The following is a 16971-nucleotide window of genomic DNA, read 5'->3' as shown; positions in this document are numbered from 1 at the left end:
AAAAATATATAAAATAAATAGTAGAGAAAAAAGTGAGAAAATGGTGATAAGGGGATCACACTACATGTAGTGAGATTGTGAGAATATTGCACACGGTAGGCATTACAGCTATGTTGAGTAGTATGTAAGTTAGTATGAAGTACTGAGATAATGCTTTATTCTTATTTTAGTTTTTATTTCCATTTTTACTGTTATTCTTTTACATGTTTTTTTATTTGACTTCTCTGTGTATTTTCTAATTTGTAAATCACTTTAAAATGGAAGGTGCTTTATAAATAAACTTGCCTTGTCTTTTGTTGGTGGTTCGCTCCCCCCCCCCGCGTCAGTGTGAGAATGGTTCGCTCCGAGAGGAAGACTTGTAGCTGCTGCTGCTTCTCAATAACAATACTGTCGCCCGACCAGAAGCGCAGGAGCGGGGCTTCACTGAGAGCGTGGTCCCGAAAACACACTCACCGCTTCTCTAATCCTGCATCCTGAACTGCGCTGACAGCGGAGAAGAAGGTAATGGTCGTTTATCGTGATTTCCCCCGCGGTGTGTTTGGGGGATAGTGGTGTTTTGGACGTGTTTTTGACGCTAAGCTAACGTTACAGAGATAACGGTCACGAACCAGAAACTCTCCCCGTGTGGGTGAGTGAGAGGCGCTCTCTGCTAACGAGCAGATGATATAAGAACACCAGCTTTTAACCATTTAACCCAGGTATTATTATCAGTTTAAATATAGTGTACAGATAATAATGATTCAGGTTTATATCGCCTGGTGGTCAGTTGCGGCTGTTTGTTAGTTGGAGGGCTACATTTCCAGTTACAGGTCATAAAAGGATCGTTTCGTGTTAGCTAACGAACTAGTTGTAGCTAGCATTGTCCTTCAGAGGTAAGTTAGGTAAGGTTAGCCTGTGCTAAATAAACCTAAATACACACCAGAGATAACTACCATTAATACTTCAGAAAATTGTAGCAGTAAACACTAAATTACAGACCCATACAGTGCTGTTTTTACTAGTGTCTCATTTCAGATATCAGCTGTGCTATTTAACTATTAATATCAGATCTAAGTTAACTGTTATACAGCTCTGGAAAAAAATAAGAGACCATTTTTAGTTTCGGAATCAGTTTCTCTGATTTTATAGCTATTTATAGGTTTATGTTTGAATAAAATGAACGTTGTTGTTTTATTCTATAAACTACAAACAACATTTCTCCCAAATTTCTAATAAAAATATTCTCATTTAGAGCATTTATTTGCAGAAAATTGCTTATTTGTAGAAATGGCTGAATGGACAAAAAGAAAGTTGCAGAGCGTTCAGACCTTAAATCATGTAAAGAAAAATAACAAAAACAAGTTCATGTTTATAAAGTTGTAAGAAAACAGAAATCAATATTTGGTGGAATAACCCTGGTTGGTTTTAATCACAGTTTTTTTTTCATGCATCTTGGCATCATGTTCTCCTCCACCAGTCTTAGACACTGCTTTTGGATAACTTTATGCTGCTTTACTCCTGGTGTAAAAATTCAAGCAGCTCCGTTTGGTGGTTTGATGGTTTGTGATCATCCGTCTTCCTCTTGATTATATTCCAGAGGTTTTTAATTTAGTAAAATCAAAGAAACTCATCATTTTTTAGCTGTCTGTGGTCTCCTTTTTTCAGAGCTGTATCTTTAATGTAAGTTTGACTGGTTATACTGTATGATAGCATTAATTTACTAGTGTACACTACATTACAAATATCTTAGATTAGACATTGTAGATGTAGCAATGATCAGTATCTGAAACTGTGTTTTTTTTTTGCTGGTAAATTGTAATTCTAGATAAGAGTGAACATCCATTTAAATCAAGTGTATCATATGACTAATGTGTTAAAGTTAATGTCTAGATCTGTAGATCTTAAACTATTACTAGTAAACATTTTATATCTGATGGCTGAAATGAGAGCTGCTAGTAAAAAACTTAGAACTGAAATGTCTCGGCATGTATACTCTACCATGTACTTGTCAGGGTAAGTTAATAATGGCTGTCTCTAAGTGGGGACTAGGGGTGGGCGATATGGCTCTAAAATAATATCACGATATTTCAGGGTATTTTTTGTGATAACGATATACTTGGCGAAATATAGGAAAACTAAAATAATTCATTCATTTCAGGAATATAGTATAATAGTATAACAGTATAATCATAATGTTGCAAAATAAATAATATAACATAAAATAATATAATGCAGCAAAAAATATTGCAGAATATTTAGTGCATGCATATAAACTAAATCAATTATACAATAAATACACCTAAAGCTTCACAGTAAATAATAGACTACTTTTAAGACAGAACAGCCCTATTATCACAATATGGATTTTTAATATCATGATATTTCTGTCACGATATAATATTGCCCACCCCTAGTGGGGACTTAAGTAAAGGTTCAAACAGAGTGCTTCTTAGAGCTTCTTAGTCTTTCTTGTTTGAGTCATGTCTGTTTTAAACCCATCAGCTATATATTTGTAATCGTATAAGATAAAAAGTTGAAACTTAATTTTTATTAATGGTTATTTATACATTTCTTCACATTGACGATAAGAGGATATTAATTATAAGGGAATATTGTTTTTGTTCATGCCAAAGAGCCGGAACACTTCCTTATCGTTGTTATCTCTTTGGGGTTGAGATTTTGTTGTGTGCCAAAGTTGAAGACCGCAGTACTGCTAAACCAAAATGGTTTTAACACTTCTCATCTAATCTGAGGTTTAAACAGGCCTTCAGTAGTCTCTAGCCAGTGCTATAGAATATGCTTTTATGTAGGCACTATTTGTGTTCAGTATTGTACTGTATTCTAGCAATATGTGATTTTGATTGTGCTATAACAACCTTTGTGTGTTTGGTTGTTTGTATATTTAAATCCAGAGCTAATCAGACATCCCCTGAATCCCTGACAGGATTTTTTTATGCATGTTGTGCATGAGTGTAAGTAATTTGTCTTTAAAAACAAAAAGACCTTGCCAGCTATGTCAGGGTTCTGAGAGTTCTTTACAAAAGGGCTTTTGTTAAAGTGAAAGTAAACAGCATGTCCTGTTGTGCTGTGGAAATGTTCTCTCTTGTATCTTGATAACCTCAGTAATAATATACTGGAGAGGAGTAAATGTGGTGGTGATTTATAGCAGTAGACAAAACCTTCTCTGCAGGGTAGGATTTTGTTTTTTTCTGCAGTTTTATATTTAAGTTGTGCTCAAACTCCTACAAAAAGAGTAGGTTTAGCAAGATTCTAATTAGGGGTGGGCGATATGGCTCTAAAATAATATCACGATATTTCATGGTATTTTCACGATAACGATACTTTTGGCGATATGACAAAACACTGAAGTAGAAAAATTATTTAGAATTTTATTATTGCATGCAATATGATAGGGCTAATTGAGATATTTAAAATAATACTTTTATCAGATTTGTAACAGAAGTCAATGATCCAGAATGTCATGATACTAATAATGCACTCAAAATATCTCCATATATCCAGGATTAAAGTAAAATAAATGATACTAAACAGATATAATCTGTCTCTAGTAGATATATAATGGGAAATGAGAAATGAGTGTGAATTTTTATTTTGCTAAAAATGGCTAAAAAGTAGTACTTTGATGTGCTAATAAGGGGTGGGTGATATGGCACGATATTTCAGGGTATGATATCGTTTACGATATTCAAAATTTTTGGCGATATTATCACATACGATACGATATGGCACACCTCTGATTCTAATGTATTTCAGACACAAGAACAACAGTATATGAATAAAGCAAACTAAGAAGAGTTTTTTTTTTGTTTGTTTTGTACAGGTGCAATGGATGAAGAGGAGCATTTTGTTAACATAGACCTGAATGATGACAACATCTGCAGCATCTGTAAGCTGGAGACAGACACTGGAACATTATCTTTCTGTCATGTCTGTTTCGAGCTGAGCATAGAGGGTGAGTTACTGCTTTTGGCATTGAAACTAAACAGTTGAGACCTGGGAGAAGCGGGAAAATGGTTCTTTTTGATGTAGCCGTCATATACCTTAGCTCAGATAATTGCACCCTTTATTGATGGTTCCAAAAAAAGCCCTCTGCTTTTTTCAATCCCCTCTTTTCATTGATCACTGAGCCTGCTTTTCCCTGCAGTACGTGCCACTCGACAAGCAGCGCAGGTCTCTCAAGTGCCACTTCTGCATTTAATGAATTACTGGCTTATTAGAATAACAGATGCATTGAACACCGGATTTGGGACACAGTTTTCTCTTTGTCTCTCCTTTATGAGCACTTTTGTGGCATGGTGTAGTTGGACAGGAAATTGATCCCATTTGATACATTATGTTTCTGTTTAAGGACTAGTGCTTAATTTAGCAGATTTATTTAACAGGCAATGGATGGGTTTGTGGATTGGAAAACTGTATTTCAACTGATATAGTTGAATAATGAGGGTTTGTATGTAAATATCATAATGTAAAAACATTGCCAATTGTAGTATTAATGCACTGCCCAGTTTCAGAGAATTTGGCACTTTAATATTACTATTGTATTTAGTTATTTTTTCTGTGGCTGTTCCAGTATGCCAGGAATACTGAGCATGCCTATTATAGCATTGAGTCTGTTAAATATGGTAAAATGTGTGACTCCAAGTTTCTACATGAGACAGACCTTGTATTAAAGTGTGTGTGTGTGTGTGTGTGTGTGTGTGTGTACCAGTGTCTGCGCAGGAAAAACTTAAAAGCGGTGTTAAAAATATCAAAACCAGTAAGTGGACATGTGTGTTAGGTTAACTCTAACCCTAGGAGACTGGCTTTAGAGTATCTTCGGCTAGCTCCACACACACACACACACACACACACACACACACACACAGAAAGGACGATGCTCTTAATACTGTGCTAAAAACAGTTATGCTATGCTTTGCTATACCTCATGGCTTTGGTGAGCCATCGTGGTTGTTATAATCAGCCAATCAGAGCAGAGCTCCTCAGATTATTTATGAGCCCACCATAAAAAAGTGAGTGTTTTGTTTTAGTCAAAATCACAGTCTTGTAAATGGTAGTGTAAAACCAAATCTGAGCATTTTTCACTCCAACCAAAGTCACCTGCCTTCTATATGGAGAACAGTTATAAATAGTGAGTATATACTTTGTATGTCTTTTCAGCTGATAAAATTAGTATTTACTTTGAGTTTAATTTATTGTTTGCTCAAAGGTTCTGTATATGTAACTTTTACATGTTGTATTCGGTTGATTGTTCATCAGGTTTTGGGTAACATTGTCCTGTATTCTTTCATTTGTTGTTTTTTTCATGCTTAAGCAACAGTCCATAATATTTAGGTGAGAATGTGTAATTGAACCAAGCATGCAAAAAAAAAAGTACTTTTAAACATACTTTGAGGTACGGTCTCCTTTCAGAGTGGATTAATCTGGTGATTTTAAGGACTCTGTCCTGCTTTTCTTAGTATTAATTCTGTCTTTCTTTGGTCTAATGATGCATGAATGAGCAGATTAAGAATGATTTTACTGTTCTGATATCTCTGTTAGCCCTAACTTTTGTATCAGTTCCATTAGCAGTGCCACAATTTCTCAGGTAAGCAGTTAAAAAAAGAAAACAACATGTGAAAACTTACCAAACACACTGTTTTTAGAATGCATATATTTGGCTTTGTGAAATGGATTTAAGAACTGCTACCTTAACTTGCCATTTAGAATAAAATCAGGAAATGAAAATGGATTGAATCACTTAAACTTTACAGAACTAGATTTATAAAGGTGATCTTTTAAAATAAAATCCTGGTGGCTGAACAATGCATGGCTTGAATGCAGGAGTCTACTTAAATCAGTAATCACATCTCATCAAAGGATAATTATAACATGAAATTGTGGAACTAGGCATATGGTAATGATGACAGATGACTTTTAGTCTATTGGTCATTTCACAATTTTTAACCTTTCACTGTATTTGTTCTGTCACTACGTTCTCACAGTGCAGTCACAAGTGCAGTCATTAAATGACACAAACCCACAAAGAGAAGTTGCTCAATACTTAGAATTTTGTTTCACAAAAGTTATTTTTTAAAGCGTGACGTAGAGAGTTTTTTCTTTTTGTACAGAGCTGCTGGAAATATAACCTAATTTGGTCATGTTTTTGGTCATTATCTTTACTTGCCTTTTATTTGACAGCTTCAACCTAGAAAAGCCTTGGTCCAAGTCTGTAAGAACGAATGATGGTTGGGATTTAGCTTTTTCCTTTTACAAATCACTGAATATGACTACAAGGACAGCTGAGGCTTTATCTTAGATCCACATTTTTACTCCGTGGCGCTTTGTGATTATTAGCCTTGGCTGCTGTTAGAAATGAAAGAAACATGGGAGATTTTCTGAACAGATCAAAGGAAAGTCACAGTTTAATTTTGATTGATATTTTTCATTATGAAATGGAGACAACAGTTGTTTTATCATAATCATCATTAGTTTAATTATATAGGGCTTTTCCTATACTCAAGGACACTTTTTAAACCTAGAACATAAACATAAAACCTAAGGCAACACATTTCAAAACAAAGGCTGTCATTGTGAGACGCGGGCAGACAGAGACACTCGAGTGCAGACAGTTTGAAGCAAGTCTAAGAATGACTGTGTTGTCTGATATTCTGCTTTAACAAATGGTTCTTAGTTTAGATCAGGGATGTCCAAACTTTTTTTGTTGGGGACCAGAAGGAGAAATATATTTGAAATCACGGGCCACAGACTCTGTAATAAAACAAATAATGAAATATACCACTTTAAATAATACATTTTCAACTGCGCACCCTTTCCGTTTTTAGAATCTTTGGCCCGTTTTTCTGCGCTACATCTGAGCACTCTCTCCGTTTTTAGAATCTTTGGCCCGTTTTTCTGTGCTACAACTGAGCACTCTGTCCGCTTTTAGACTCTTTGGCCCGTTTTTCTGCGCTATAACTGAGCACTCTCTCCGCTTTTAGACTCTTTGGCGCGTTTTTCTGCGCTATAACTGCGCACTCTCTCCACTTTTAGACTCTTTAGCCCGTTTTTCTGCACTACAACTGCGCATTCTCTCCGCTTTTCGACTCTTTGGTCCTTATCTGAAACCTAGCGTTCAAACTTTGAATCTCACATTATAAAAACTTGCTTAACAGCGGGCCAACTTTCATTCCATTTCTAAAATACCTTCTGGGCCGCTTCAAAAAAGGAAACGGGTCACAGTTTGGACACCTCTGGCTTAGATTCTGGACCCCACACTGAGTATGTTGTGTTTTTCCTCATCTCACACACCTTTTGTTAAGTATTGTCACACCAAGGCAGAGAGAACTGAAGGCTGAGCAAACGCCGGTCACAAAGCGAGGGTCGTAAAGTCATGGTTGGGTGAGTTTGGTGTAAAAGAATTTGGCAGGTCTTCACTGAGCCCTGACCTCCACCCTAAACGACTTCTTAGAATCGAACTAGAATAGACATCGTGAGCTAAACCCACTCATCTAACATCAGTGTGTGGCCTCACAAATACTCCCATAGACACTTACCAAAATGGTTTAAAAGCCTTAGTAGTAGAGTGGCAGCTTAAAAGAGTAAGAATAACATTTTTACTTGGTAGTATATGGTCCCAAAAGTGATTGCAATAAATTGTATTATTGTCATTGTAAGACAATTAGACCAATGATATAAGGAGTATATAATGGAATAATAAAGCAATTACAACATTTTAAGAGCAATGCACTTTTAATAATGAAAAATGTGCGAGTTCTTAAATATCCTTAATAAATAAAACATAAAAAAATAATACCACCTTTTATAGTATCAGCTTTAAGCTTTATCAGCATTAATTCACACCTGTATATGTATATATATATATATATATATATATATATATATATATAAAACCTAATTCTAATGAATGCTTGCATGTTTGTGTGTCTCAACTTTTGTCCATATAGTGTATTTAGCTCACAAATTATAATTGCAAGCGGTTCACTAGGTACAAAAAACATGTAAAAATCAGCTCATTCTCTCTTTTCAATTGTTAAAAATTTGATCAAAAATTACACCAGTATTTAACAATTTTAAGATTTTACGTATATAATAATAATAATATACATTAGTTCTTACAGATATTCTTATTAGTTCTTAGTTGGAATAGCCTCATACATTATTCTAATGCATATTACCAGTGAAAAAAAATCTATCTTTTTTTATGTGAATAAGATCACAATTTTAGGACTGTCAAAATGAAGCAAAACAATGGAAAATACATGTTGCTTTTTATGAGTGTAAACCCTCAAGATGGCAAAATCTGATCTGAGCAAAACATCTGCTTTAATGAATGAACAAGGTGTGTAGTGTGAACATATCATTAGTTATCAAGCCCCTCATTTACCGGGTCAGCTGTGCTTAAGTAGAAAGAAGACAAATGTGTACTGGGACTGGGAGCCACTGGGGCACATGCCCAGAGTCCAGAGCTGTAGCCTGTAAGCAGCCCACATGAACTGGCATAACCAATTCCAGTTAACTGCCTCTGCAGTATAGCTGTGGTATTTAGGTGACGGGATTTTATTCAAACTAGTGTTTACTATTTAATTCCTGATCTAGATCCATGAACTAGCTTCCCTTGTGTTTTAGAGCAAGTTTTATAAAGCTGCACTCTGCATAATCAGCATCCCTATTAGGGTTTCCTAGCATTTGATCAATAATGCAGGATATCTGGGTCAGACTGTTATTGTCAGCACACGCTTTGTGGGTTTGGTTACGGATTGTGAGCCTGTCAGTTTTCTTTCTACTGAGCTTGAAGAAGCCTCTGTGGATATGTGTGACTCTCTTGTAGGGGTGTCACGATCTCGATATTTTATCGAAATCGAATCGAAATGAGGTCACGATCTCGAGTATCGAAGTCAAAAAGAGGATCGACGATCCCTCCCGCGCGCGCTGCGCAAATAGCGCAGCGCGCTACGCAAATGGCGCGGCACCAACACAGCGCATCCTATTCATTTAAATAGAGATAGCCACTGCATGAGCGCAGTCGGCGGGAGTGTGATCACTGTTTTTATCTGTCCAACGGGGGAGGGGGGGCGGGGGTTGGGCGCGCAGGTTTTGTATCTGTATCTAACGGAGGGGTGGGTGCGCGCAGGTGAGAGCGTGTGAACTCGCTGAAATGCGTGTGTCAGTGTGACTTGAGAACACTGACTATAGATCACAGTGAGGTGGATTAAAAATCTTAAACTTATAATTGACTACACCTGTTGCTTTCCATTGAATTAAAAAAACATCTTTCTCTCAGATAAAGTAAACACAAGCGTGTTTCTGACTAAAATAAAAGCTTTTCAGGAGAGATATAAGTTATGTGTAAATATTTATAAGACAATACCCACATCACTTATCTAACCAGCCTGTACTGATTTCTGCCCCCCAATAATGCTTTCAATAACCTCTTGTAACCCCTGGGAGCCAGGGGTTACACTCTAATAGCCTTTAATAGTCTTCAGTAGCCTTTAAAAGACTTACCTGGCGGCCGTGGTGTGTCCACTAAACTCCGTAGTTATAAACATCCTGAGGTTAGCAGCGCGCTAACTGACGTGTTTATAATGTAATCCGAGCAGTGCCTCCGTGTCGGCTGTTCTAACCTGCTGCTGTTAGCTGCTTGGGCTGAAAGATGAACTGTAGTGAGCTGTATTATCCGGTTAGTGGGGTTAAAACCTTTATTTGTTTACAGAAACAGTAAAAACGGACTGGCTGAGCTCTGTAGCCCGTGGCTGGGCTGTACTGAAGTAGTGACTGAGTGAAGAGAGCGGGGCTTGTGCTGCTGCTGCTAGTGGTTGGATGAAGAACTGCAGCTTCATGTAATGAGCAGTTTCACCAGCCATCCACACACAGCTCTGATAAACTGCTTGTTTTAATAGTGCACACTGTTGCTACCAAAAAAAGTCACTAGATGGCATTACCATATATATCTTAATAAATAATAATAATAATATTTATAATATTTATAATAATAATAATAATAATAATAAATATATTATTTAAATTTTATGAGGCATAAAATAATAACAAGAAAAAAAAACAAGAAAATCGAGAATCGAATCGAATCGTGACCCTCAAATCGAAAATGAAATCGAATCGAGGATTTAGAGAATCGTGACACCCCTACTCTCTTGGTGTGTGTAGTCTTATGTAATAGAGTGTGACTGATTAGACACGGTCAGGGGAACTTGTGTCTCAGCAGCTGTAATGAAGAAAAGCGTTTCTTGTTTGTCTGGATATTCTGATCTGTAATAAACTGTTTTACAGGCATGTAATATGTTGCTGCAGAGGTCTGTGCTTTATTGTGTTCTGCCTAATTATAGTAAAAAAAGATGTGATTGAATGATATTTTTATCAGTGCATCTTTTTTTTCCTTTTTTGTCATGCACCCATAAGGTTTTATTAATTGCATTCTTCAGTTTAGCTGCTTCAGTAACAGCAAAAGACGGACTAAAGCCCCTTCGGACGAGATTAGTTGTACATGAGAAGGTGGAGTAAAGCAATTATTACTAGGGGTGGGTATCATCACTGATTTCCCAGTTCGATTCGATTCCGATTCACAAGGTCTCGATTCGATTTTCAAATCGATTTTCGATTCGATTCGATTCTCGATTCAACATCGATTAATTTAGGGAAATTTCAGTTACCATAAAAATTGTAGTTTGAATATGAAATGTAATTATACAAGGAACACTCAAATTTCATTATTAAAATATTAGTTTATATTATGAACACTCAACACAAGTTACATTCTTTTTTAAATATAATTTAATGTATCCATCACATTATAACAATAAACATGTAATGTAAACATATATTTGGCTGTGCATAGCTGCAATATCAGAAAAGGCCTTGAAAGATTTTAATGGCCTGTTAAAGTGCAAATTACCGTTTTTTGTAACAAAACATTAAACATGCACATTATGTTTACAGTATTCATTACTGCTCATTACTGCTCTCTTACATCTTAGAGATTTTTCTGCAGCTCCTTGTTGCACAGTTTACACACAGCTTTGCTTTTATCCAGCTCTTCCCTACCGCCATAGCTTCTGAATCCAAAATGCAACCACACGTCTGCCTTCAGGTTCTTGGGCGCCTGCACTCCTGCTTCAGCCATGCTTAACTGATCACCCCAGCCAGAGCGCGCTGCTCGGAAAAAAAGGATGGTCTCGCGAGATCTACGCGAGACGTTAAAGCTACGCATACACGGGGAAAAGGGGCTAGTTATAAAGATCGATCTCGGGTTTATATAAATCGATATCGGATCATTCAAATGAGGATCGATTTAAATCGAATAATCGATTTTTTTAACACACCCCTAATTATTACCATGTCAGTTATTTTTACAATCTGTGCCCCGCCTAATCAGTAAAGATTGCACTGCTCCAGGTTATATTTTTCCTGTGTGAATCCATATCTATATGTAGGTAAATAAAGATTTTTTTTTTTTTTGCATTTATTTTTTTTGCATTTTTTTCTTGCGAATATGAGGGACCTTTAGTTTTGTCTTGCATGGTATGGGTTGTTCAAATTTTAGTTTTTTCTTTTTTGTGATGCTGAGATTTTTCCAATTATCAAAAAACTTTAATATCAGACAAAGATAACCTGAGTAACTATAAACACTTTTTAACTTTTTAATTTATTAAAGGAAAAAAAAAACTATTTAAAACCAACCTAGCCCTAAACCTAGTAACTTGGTTGCAATCAAGCTTTACAGATTACTACCAGTGAGTCTTTCACATCCCTGTGGAGGAATTTTGGCCCACTCTTTTTTACAAAATTGTTTTAATTCAGCACACTGGAGGGTTTTCGGCCATAAACGGCCCATTTAAATCATGCCACAGCATCTCAAAAAGACTAGGCCACTCCAAAACCTTCATTTTGTTTTTAAGCCATTTAGAGGTGGACTTGATTGTGTACTTTGGATCATTGTTCTGCTGCAGAACCCAATGATACCTGAGCTTGAGGTCACAAACAGATGGCTGGACGTTGTTCTTCGGGATTGTCTGGTAAACAGTAGAATTCCTGGTTCTATAAATTACAGCAAGTTGTTCAGGTCCTGAAACAGCAAAGCAGCTCCAGACCATCACACTACCCCCACTATGTCTTTTTTGCCTTGGAATTCTCCCATGAATGCCATTTTTGCCAAGTCTCTTTCTTACTATTGATTCATTAACGCTGACCTTAACTGAGGCGAGTTCAGTTCTTTAAATCTTGTTCTGGGTTTTTTTGTGACCTCATGGATGAGTTGTCCATGCCCTTTTGCAATAATTTCGGTTGGCCAGCCACTCCTGGGAAGGTTCACCAGTGTTCCATGTTTTCTCTATTTGTGAATAATAGCTCTCACTGTGGTCTGCTGGAGTCCCAAAGCCTTAGAAATGACTGATAGATGTCGATGACTTTTTGTTTTCTCATCTGTTTTTAATTTCGTCAGCATGCAGCATAATGTTGCTTTATGTTTTTAGACCTTTCCAAAAATCTGAAAGAGTTTATAGAGCCATATATGACACATGTATTTTTTGGAGGTAAAGGAACTATGAAAGTAGAGTAGCCACTCTGTTCTCCACCATTTAAACTGATGCTGTGCAAATCATATGTTACAGGCATCCTGTAGTTAAATTACACTACTCCACCTCCCAGTGTAAAATAGTGCTTAATTCCTTTCTTTGTTCACGTCTATTAGGTTGAAAATTGCTTACACAACAAATGAAAACAAAGTAACCCCGTGCTTTACATCCACTGATTACTCAGTCCTTATTAATAGAGCTCTTTAATGAAGTCTCTGCGCCAGACTTTATGAAGAACAATGGGGGATGTGAGCGTGTCTGATTGTGCCCAGGATGGCGAGCAGCACTGGGCAGGACGGACAAATTAGTAACCGTGAATATTCATGCCCACCATGTGCTGCAGCCACTGCATATTTAACTAGAAAAGAGAGACGGAAGCGAGGCGGTGAATGAGAGTCTGGACCGAGAGAGAAAGCGAGAAAAACAAAGAGCAGACGAGAAGAGAAGGGAGGAGGTACTGAGTGAAGTGATGAAAAGAACGATGAAAGAAAAATGCTGTGGTCTGACCTACAAGAAGCCTTAGCGAGTAAACACAGCCTCTCAGACCACAGGCTTTGTGCTGTGTACATGTGCAAACGGCCACACGTCTCGACACAAGAGCCATTCGCCACCATTGGCCTGAGGAGAGGACAGAACATGTCAGACCTTATGCTTCTTACCAGCATTACATCACACTGTACCATTCACAGCAACAGGGTTCAGCTGGAAGCCACAGCCCTCCCTCCCCCTCGGCAGAACTTGTTCCTTATTCACTTTAGTCTGCTGCAGAACAATTCCACCAGTACCTTTTAATACTTTGCAGTAGCGTCAGTATAGCAGTAGCTTTCATCATCTTAATAATTACTAGGGGTGTCACGATTTCGATATTTCATCTAAATCGATGGAAATTATGTCATGGTCTGGAGCCTCGAAGTCAAAAAGAGGATGGACGATCCCTCCCTCTAAACTACACAAACGGTGCAGCACACTGTAGCGACGCCGCGGACATTGTGACTGCTCAAAGAGCAGCTCTTTCTCCAGAGAATGTGGACATTCTCATCTTCTTAAAGAAAAACTTAAAGAAAATATAAAAATAACAGTTGTTTTGTCTAGCCTCAAATATGTTAATAGTTTTGGTACGTTAAGGAGCATCTTTCTCTCAGATAAAGTTAATAATATATCTTTATTAAAGAAAAAAACTTCTCATTCTCAGGGACCGAAAAAGTCTTAAAGTCTTATTTTTCATGTTTAACTGTTATAGTAGGATAGAGTTCAGTTTGTTAAGGCTCTAATTGTTCTATTATTTTGTACATGACTGTTCCTGTATTTTTGTATTATTTATTTTGTTATGTTGCACATTGCTGTTTTAATAGTGCACACTGCTGCTACCAAAAAAAGCCACTAGGTGGCATTACATATATATCTTAATTAAATTATTTAAATTTGATCATTAGTGCCTAATGTGGTCTATTACAGATCACTTGTATCACTTTGCATCACTTATATCAAGCCCACCTTTTGAAATAAGATATTGTAAATTTGATGAATCAAACCAATGACTGACCATAGACTAATCTAAAACTGGCATAGGCCTCTCTGCTGTAAAAAAAAAAAAAGAAAAAAGAAAATCAAGAATCAAATCAAATCGTGACCCTAAAATCGGAAATAAAATCGAATCGAGGATTTAGAGAATCGTGACACCCCTAATGATTACAGTATTATTACTTTTAGTACCTTTCAGGGTTTTTTCCTGCGCTTTCTTCTTTCAACTTGGTTTAACCTGTGGGTGGGGCATCAGGGGTACAGTGCACACACAGTCTGTTTAAGCCTGTTCATCTACAAAACGCACACACACACACACACACACACACACACCTGCTCACTCCACTGCCCTAGATAAACACACAACTGTGCTCGTATGAGGATTTGTTTCTTTGACGTTCTTCCCCTTACAGTTTCATTTCCTCGCATTCAGCAGTGCCCTCCCCAGGCTCGTTATTTGTCTTGCGAATGAGCGCTGCTGTGTTCTGAAGCGTAAACACAAGGTCGGTCGGTGGTTTCCAGAACATTACTTAAAAACACACACTCTGCTTCAGAGAGTTCTGTGTTCAGACCTCTGCTATTGTGTGTACAGTGTTTGTGTTTTGTCCAGGGATGTCAGTAGCTGAAATAATAGGGGCTATTTTTACCGTTAAGGGCTGATGTGGTTGCAGTTCCGTTCTTTGTCTCTTTCCTTTTCCAGCTGTGACGTTCCATATCCCATTAAAGAGCTGGAGAGAGCAGTGAAGTCTTATTATTCAGCATGTGGTCACTATAAATAGCATTGTTTTTTACAAGTAAGCAATGATTTGCTGAGTTCTATCATGCTAACAGTTAGTGAATTCATAATTATCTGTTTATGTTTATTGATTGTTTAATATGACTTTTACCATGACTAATAGAAGCTTAAAAACACTTCACTGATCAGTAGCATATTTATATGTGGTTCCTCCTGCATATGAACATGGATGTGTTTTCTACTGACAGTTTTATCCATATGCCACCGGTCACAATCATCATCATCATTAGAGCTGGGCAATATATTGATATTTGATCATATTGAGAATTATTTCACTATGTTCACTATGTCAGATTAAGAAGTTATCTTCGTTTTGTGTCATTCTTGGGGGACTGGCAACACTACACATTAGTCACCGACCAATCATCCGCGTCCTCGCGTGAGTTCATAGGTCATGGCACGGGAGAAGCATAGAATCTGATAATCATGCTACAGAAGCGCTTTGCGTGGAAGTGCTTTTGTGCTGAAGAAACTAAAAAAAGAGAGAAAAGCGACTGTGGGCTCATTTTTTTGGGTGACGCAAATGGACGTTACATGCTTTGTGTACTCCAGAGAGAACTTGAGATATAGTAAAGATGGAGCTACTTAAGTTTCAGTGCCTGTAAACAGAATATCTCATGGATGAAGTAGATTAAAAGATGATTATTAGATTACTGTATTTTTCGGACTATAAGGCGCACCGTATTATAAGGCGCACAATGAGTGAACGGTCTATTTTTAGTGTTAGTCCATACACAAGGCGCACTGGATTATAAGGCGCACTAAATGAAACTTTATTTATATCAGTAACAATAACTCTGAGCAATAAATCCTTCACAATATCTGTGAAAAATAACAACATCTCTGAGCAATAAATCAACAAGCACAGCAAGTACGTATTACTCCGCGAGGCTCCTGACAACGGTAGCCGCAACGCTCCGACAGACCATAATATTATGTTGAAGCACAGCAAGTACCGCATTACTCCGCGAGGCTTCTGACTATAATAGCGTGTTGTGCCGAATTCGGTGAATAAAACGGTTTTAAAACAGAGATAAAGATTGGATAAGTTTCATTTCTGGATGAAGTGATTTCCAGCGCTGTTTGGATATAACTGTGGATTACAGGAGACTGGATTGATGGATTCTCTTTAGTCTGGACGCGTTTTGAAGGTAGGACCTGTGGCTGAGCGCGGGTGTGTGTTCGGGGGGTGGCGGCAGTGACCGGAGGTTACCCCAGGACAAAAGGAGAGCCTTTTATTACTGGAAACATGCGCTCTGACGCAGCTCTAATTCATGAAACATACATCCTACAGTAAAATCACAGTTCTGGAATCCGGAGAGCCAGACGGTTCGAATGGTGTATGACATGACCGCATTCGATGAAATATGGACGAACGATAAACGCAAATATGAGAGTTATGAATTATTAAAATCATAACCAAGGCATATTTCGCCCTAAATGTTTATTTTCTGAAAGGATATTCCGCTAAATAGGCTAAATAGCTCAAAAGCAGAGATTCTAAGCTTTAAAATGGTATATTGGATGTCTATATTGAACCTGTAACTGTTCATAACTATTCAGAAACACAGCCAGTTATGAAATATTAAATATTTCTGGCCCGCCGGTGGGCCAGCGCGTGTTAAGAGGTTAACTTTACTTAGAAGTGGGCGCTAAAAAGAAACAGTTTGTGCTATTACCCCAGAACGGGTGGAAAGGAAAGTTTACCGGCACCTTGTTCTGGCCACGGAGCTACAGTGGAAACTAGCTACCCTGAACCACAGCCGAGAGGCAGTACGGCAGTTAAAGGTAACCGCGCGCTAGCCCAAGAGGGGGATCTTTTTCTGGCGTGGGTGAGGAATTCTGCACAACAGAGCGCCGTGTACCACATAAAATCGATGTCAGTAAACACAAGCAAAATCCATACACAAGGCGCACTGCATTATAAGGCGCAATGACGATTTTTGGGAAAAAATAAGTATTTTAAGTGCGCCTTATAGCCCGAAAAATACGGTATTCTTCTGTTTCTCTGTTTCATGAAAGTTAATTTTAATACGTTTTAAGAATCTTCCACTGCTGATGCATCAT

General features: G+C 37.5%; 1 protein-coding gene across 1 annotated transcript in view; it reads left to right on the top strand.

Annotated features, from left to right (window-relative positions):
• The first annotated feature begins 352 nt into the window (after positions 1–352).
• c20h21orf91 (chromosome 20 C21orf91 homolog) overlaps positions 353–16971 on the top strand; it is a 51914-nt gene continuing 35295 nt past the window's right edge. Inside the window, exons 1-2 of the mRNA XM_022681489.2 lie at positions 353–501; positions 3821–3952. Of these exons, the coding sequence (XP_022537210.1) occupies positions 3826–3952 (127 nt within the window). The 5' untranslated portion in view covers positions 353–501; positions 3821–3825. The remainder of the gene's footprint in view (positions 502–3820; positions 3953–16971) is intronic.

This window comes from Astyanax mexicanus, chromosome 20 (genome assembly GCF_023375975.1).
Source record: "Astyanax mexicanus isolate ESR-SI-001 chromosome 20, AstMex3_surface, whole genome shotgun sequence".
NCBI lineage: Eukaryota > Metazoa > Chordata > Actinopteri > Characiformes > Acestrorhamphidae > Astyanax > Astyanax mexicanus.
The sequence above is the reverse complement of the archived record's forward strand: the minus strand, read 5'-3'. Positions and strand labels throughout refer to the sequence as shown.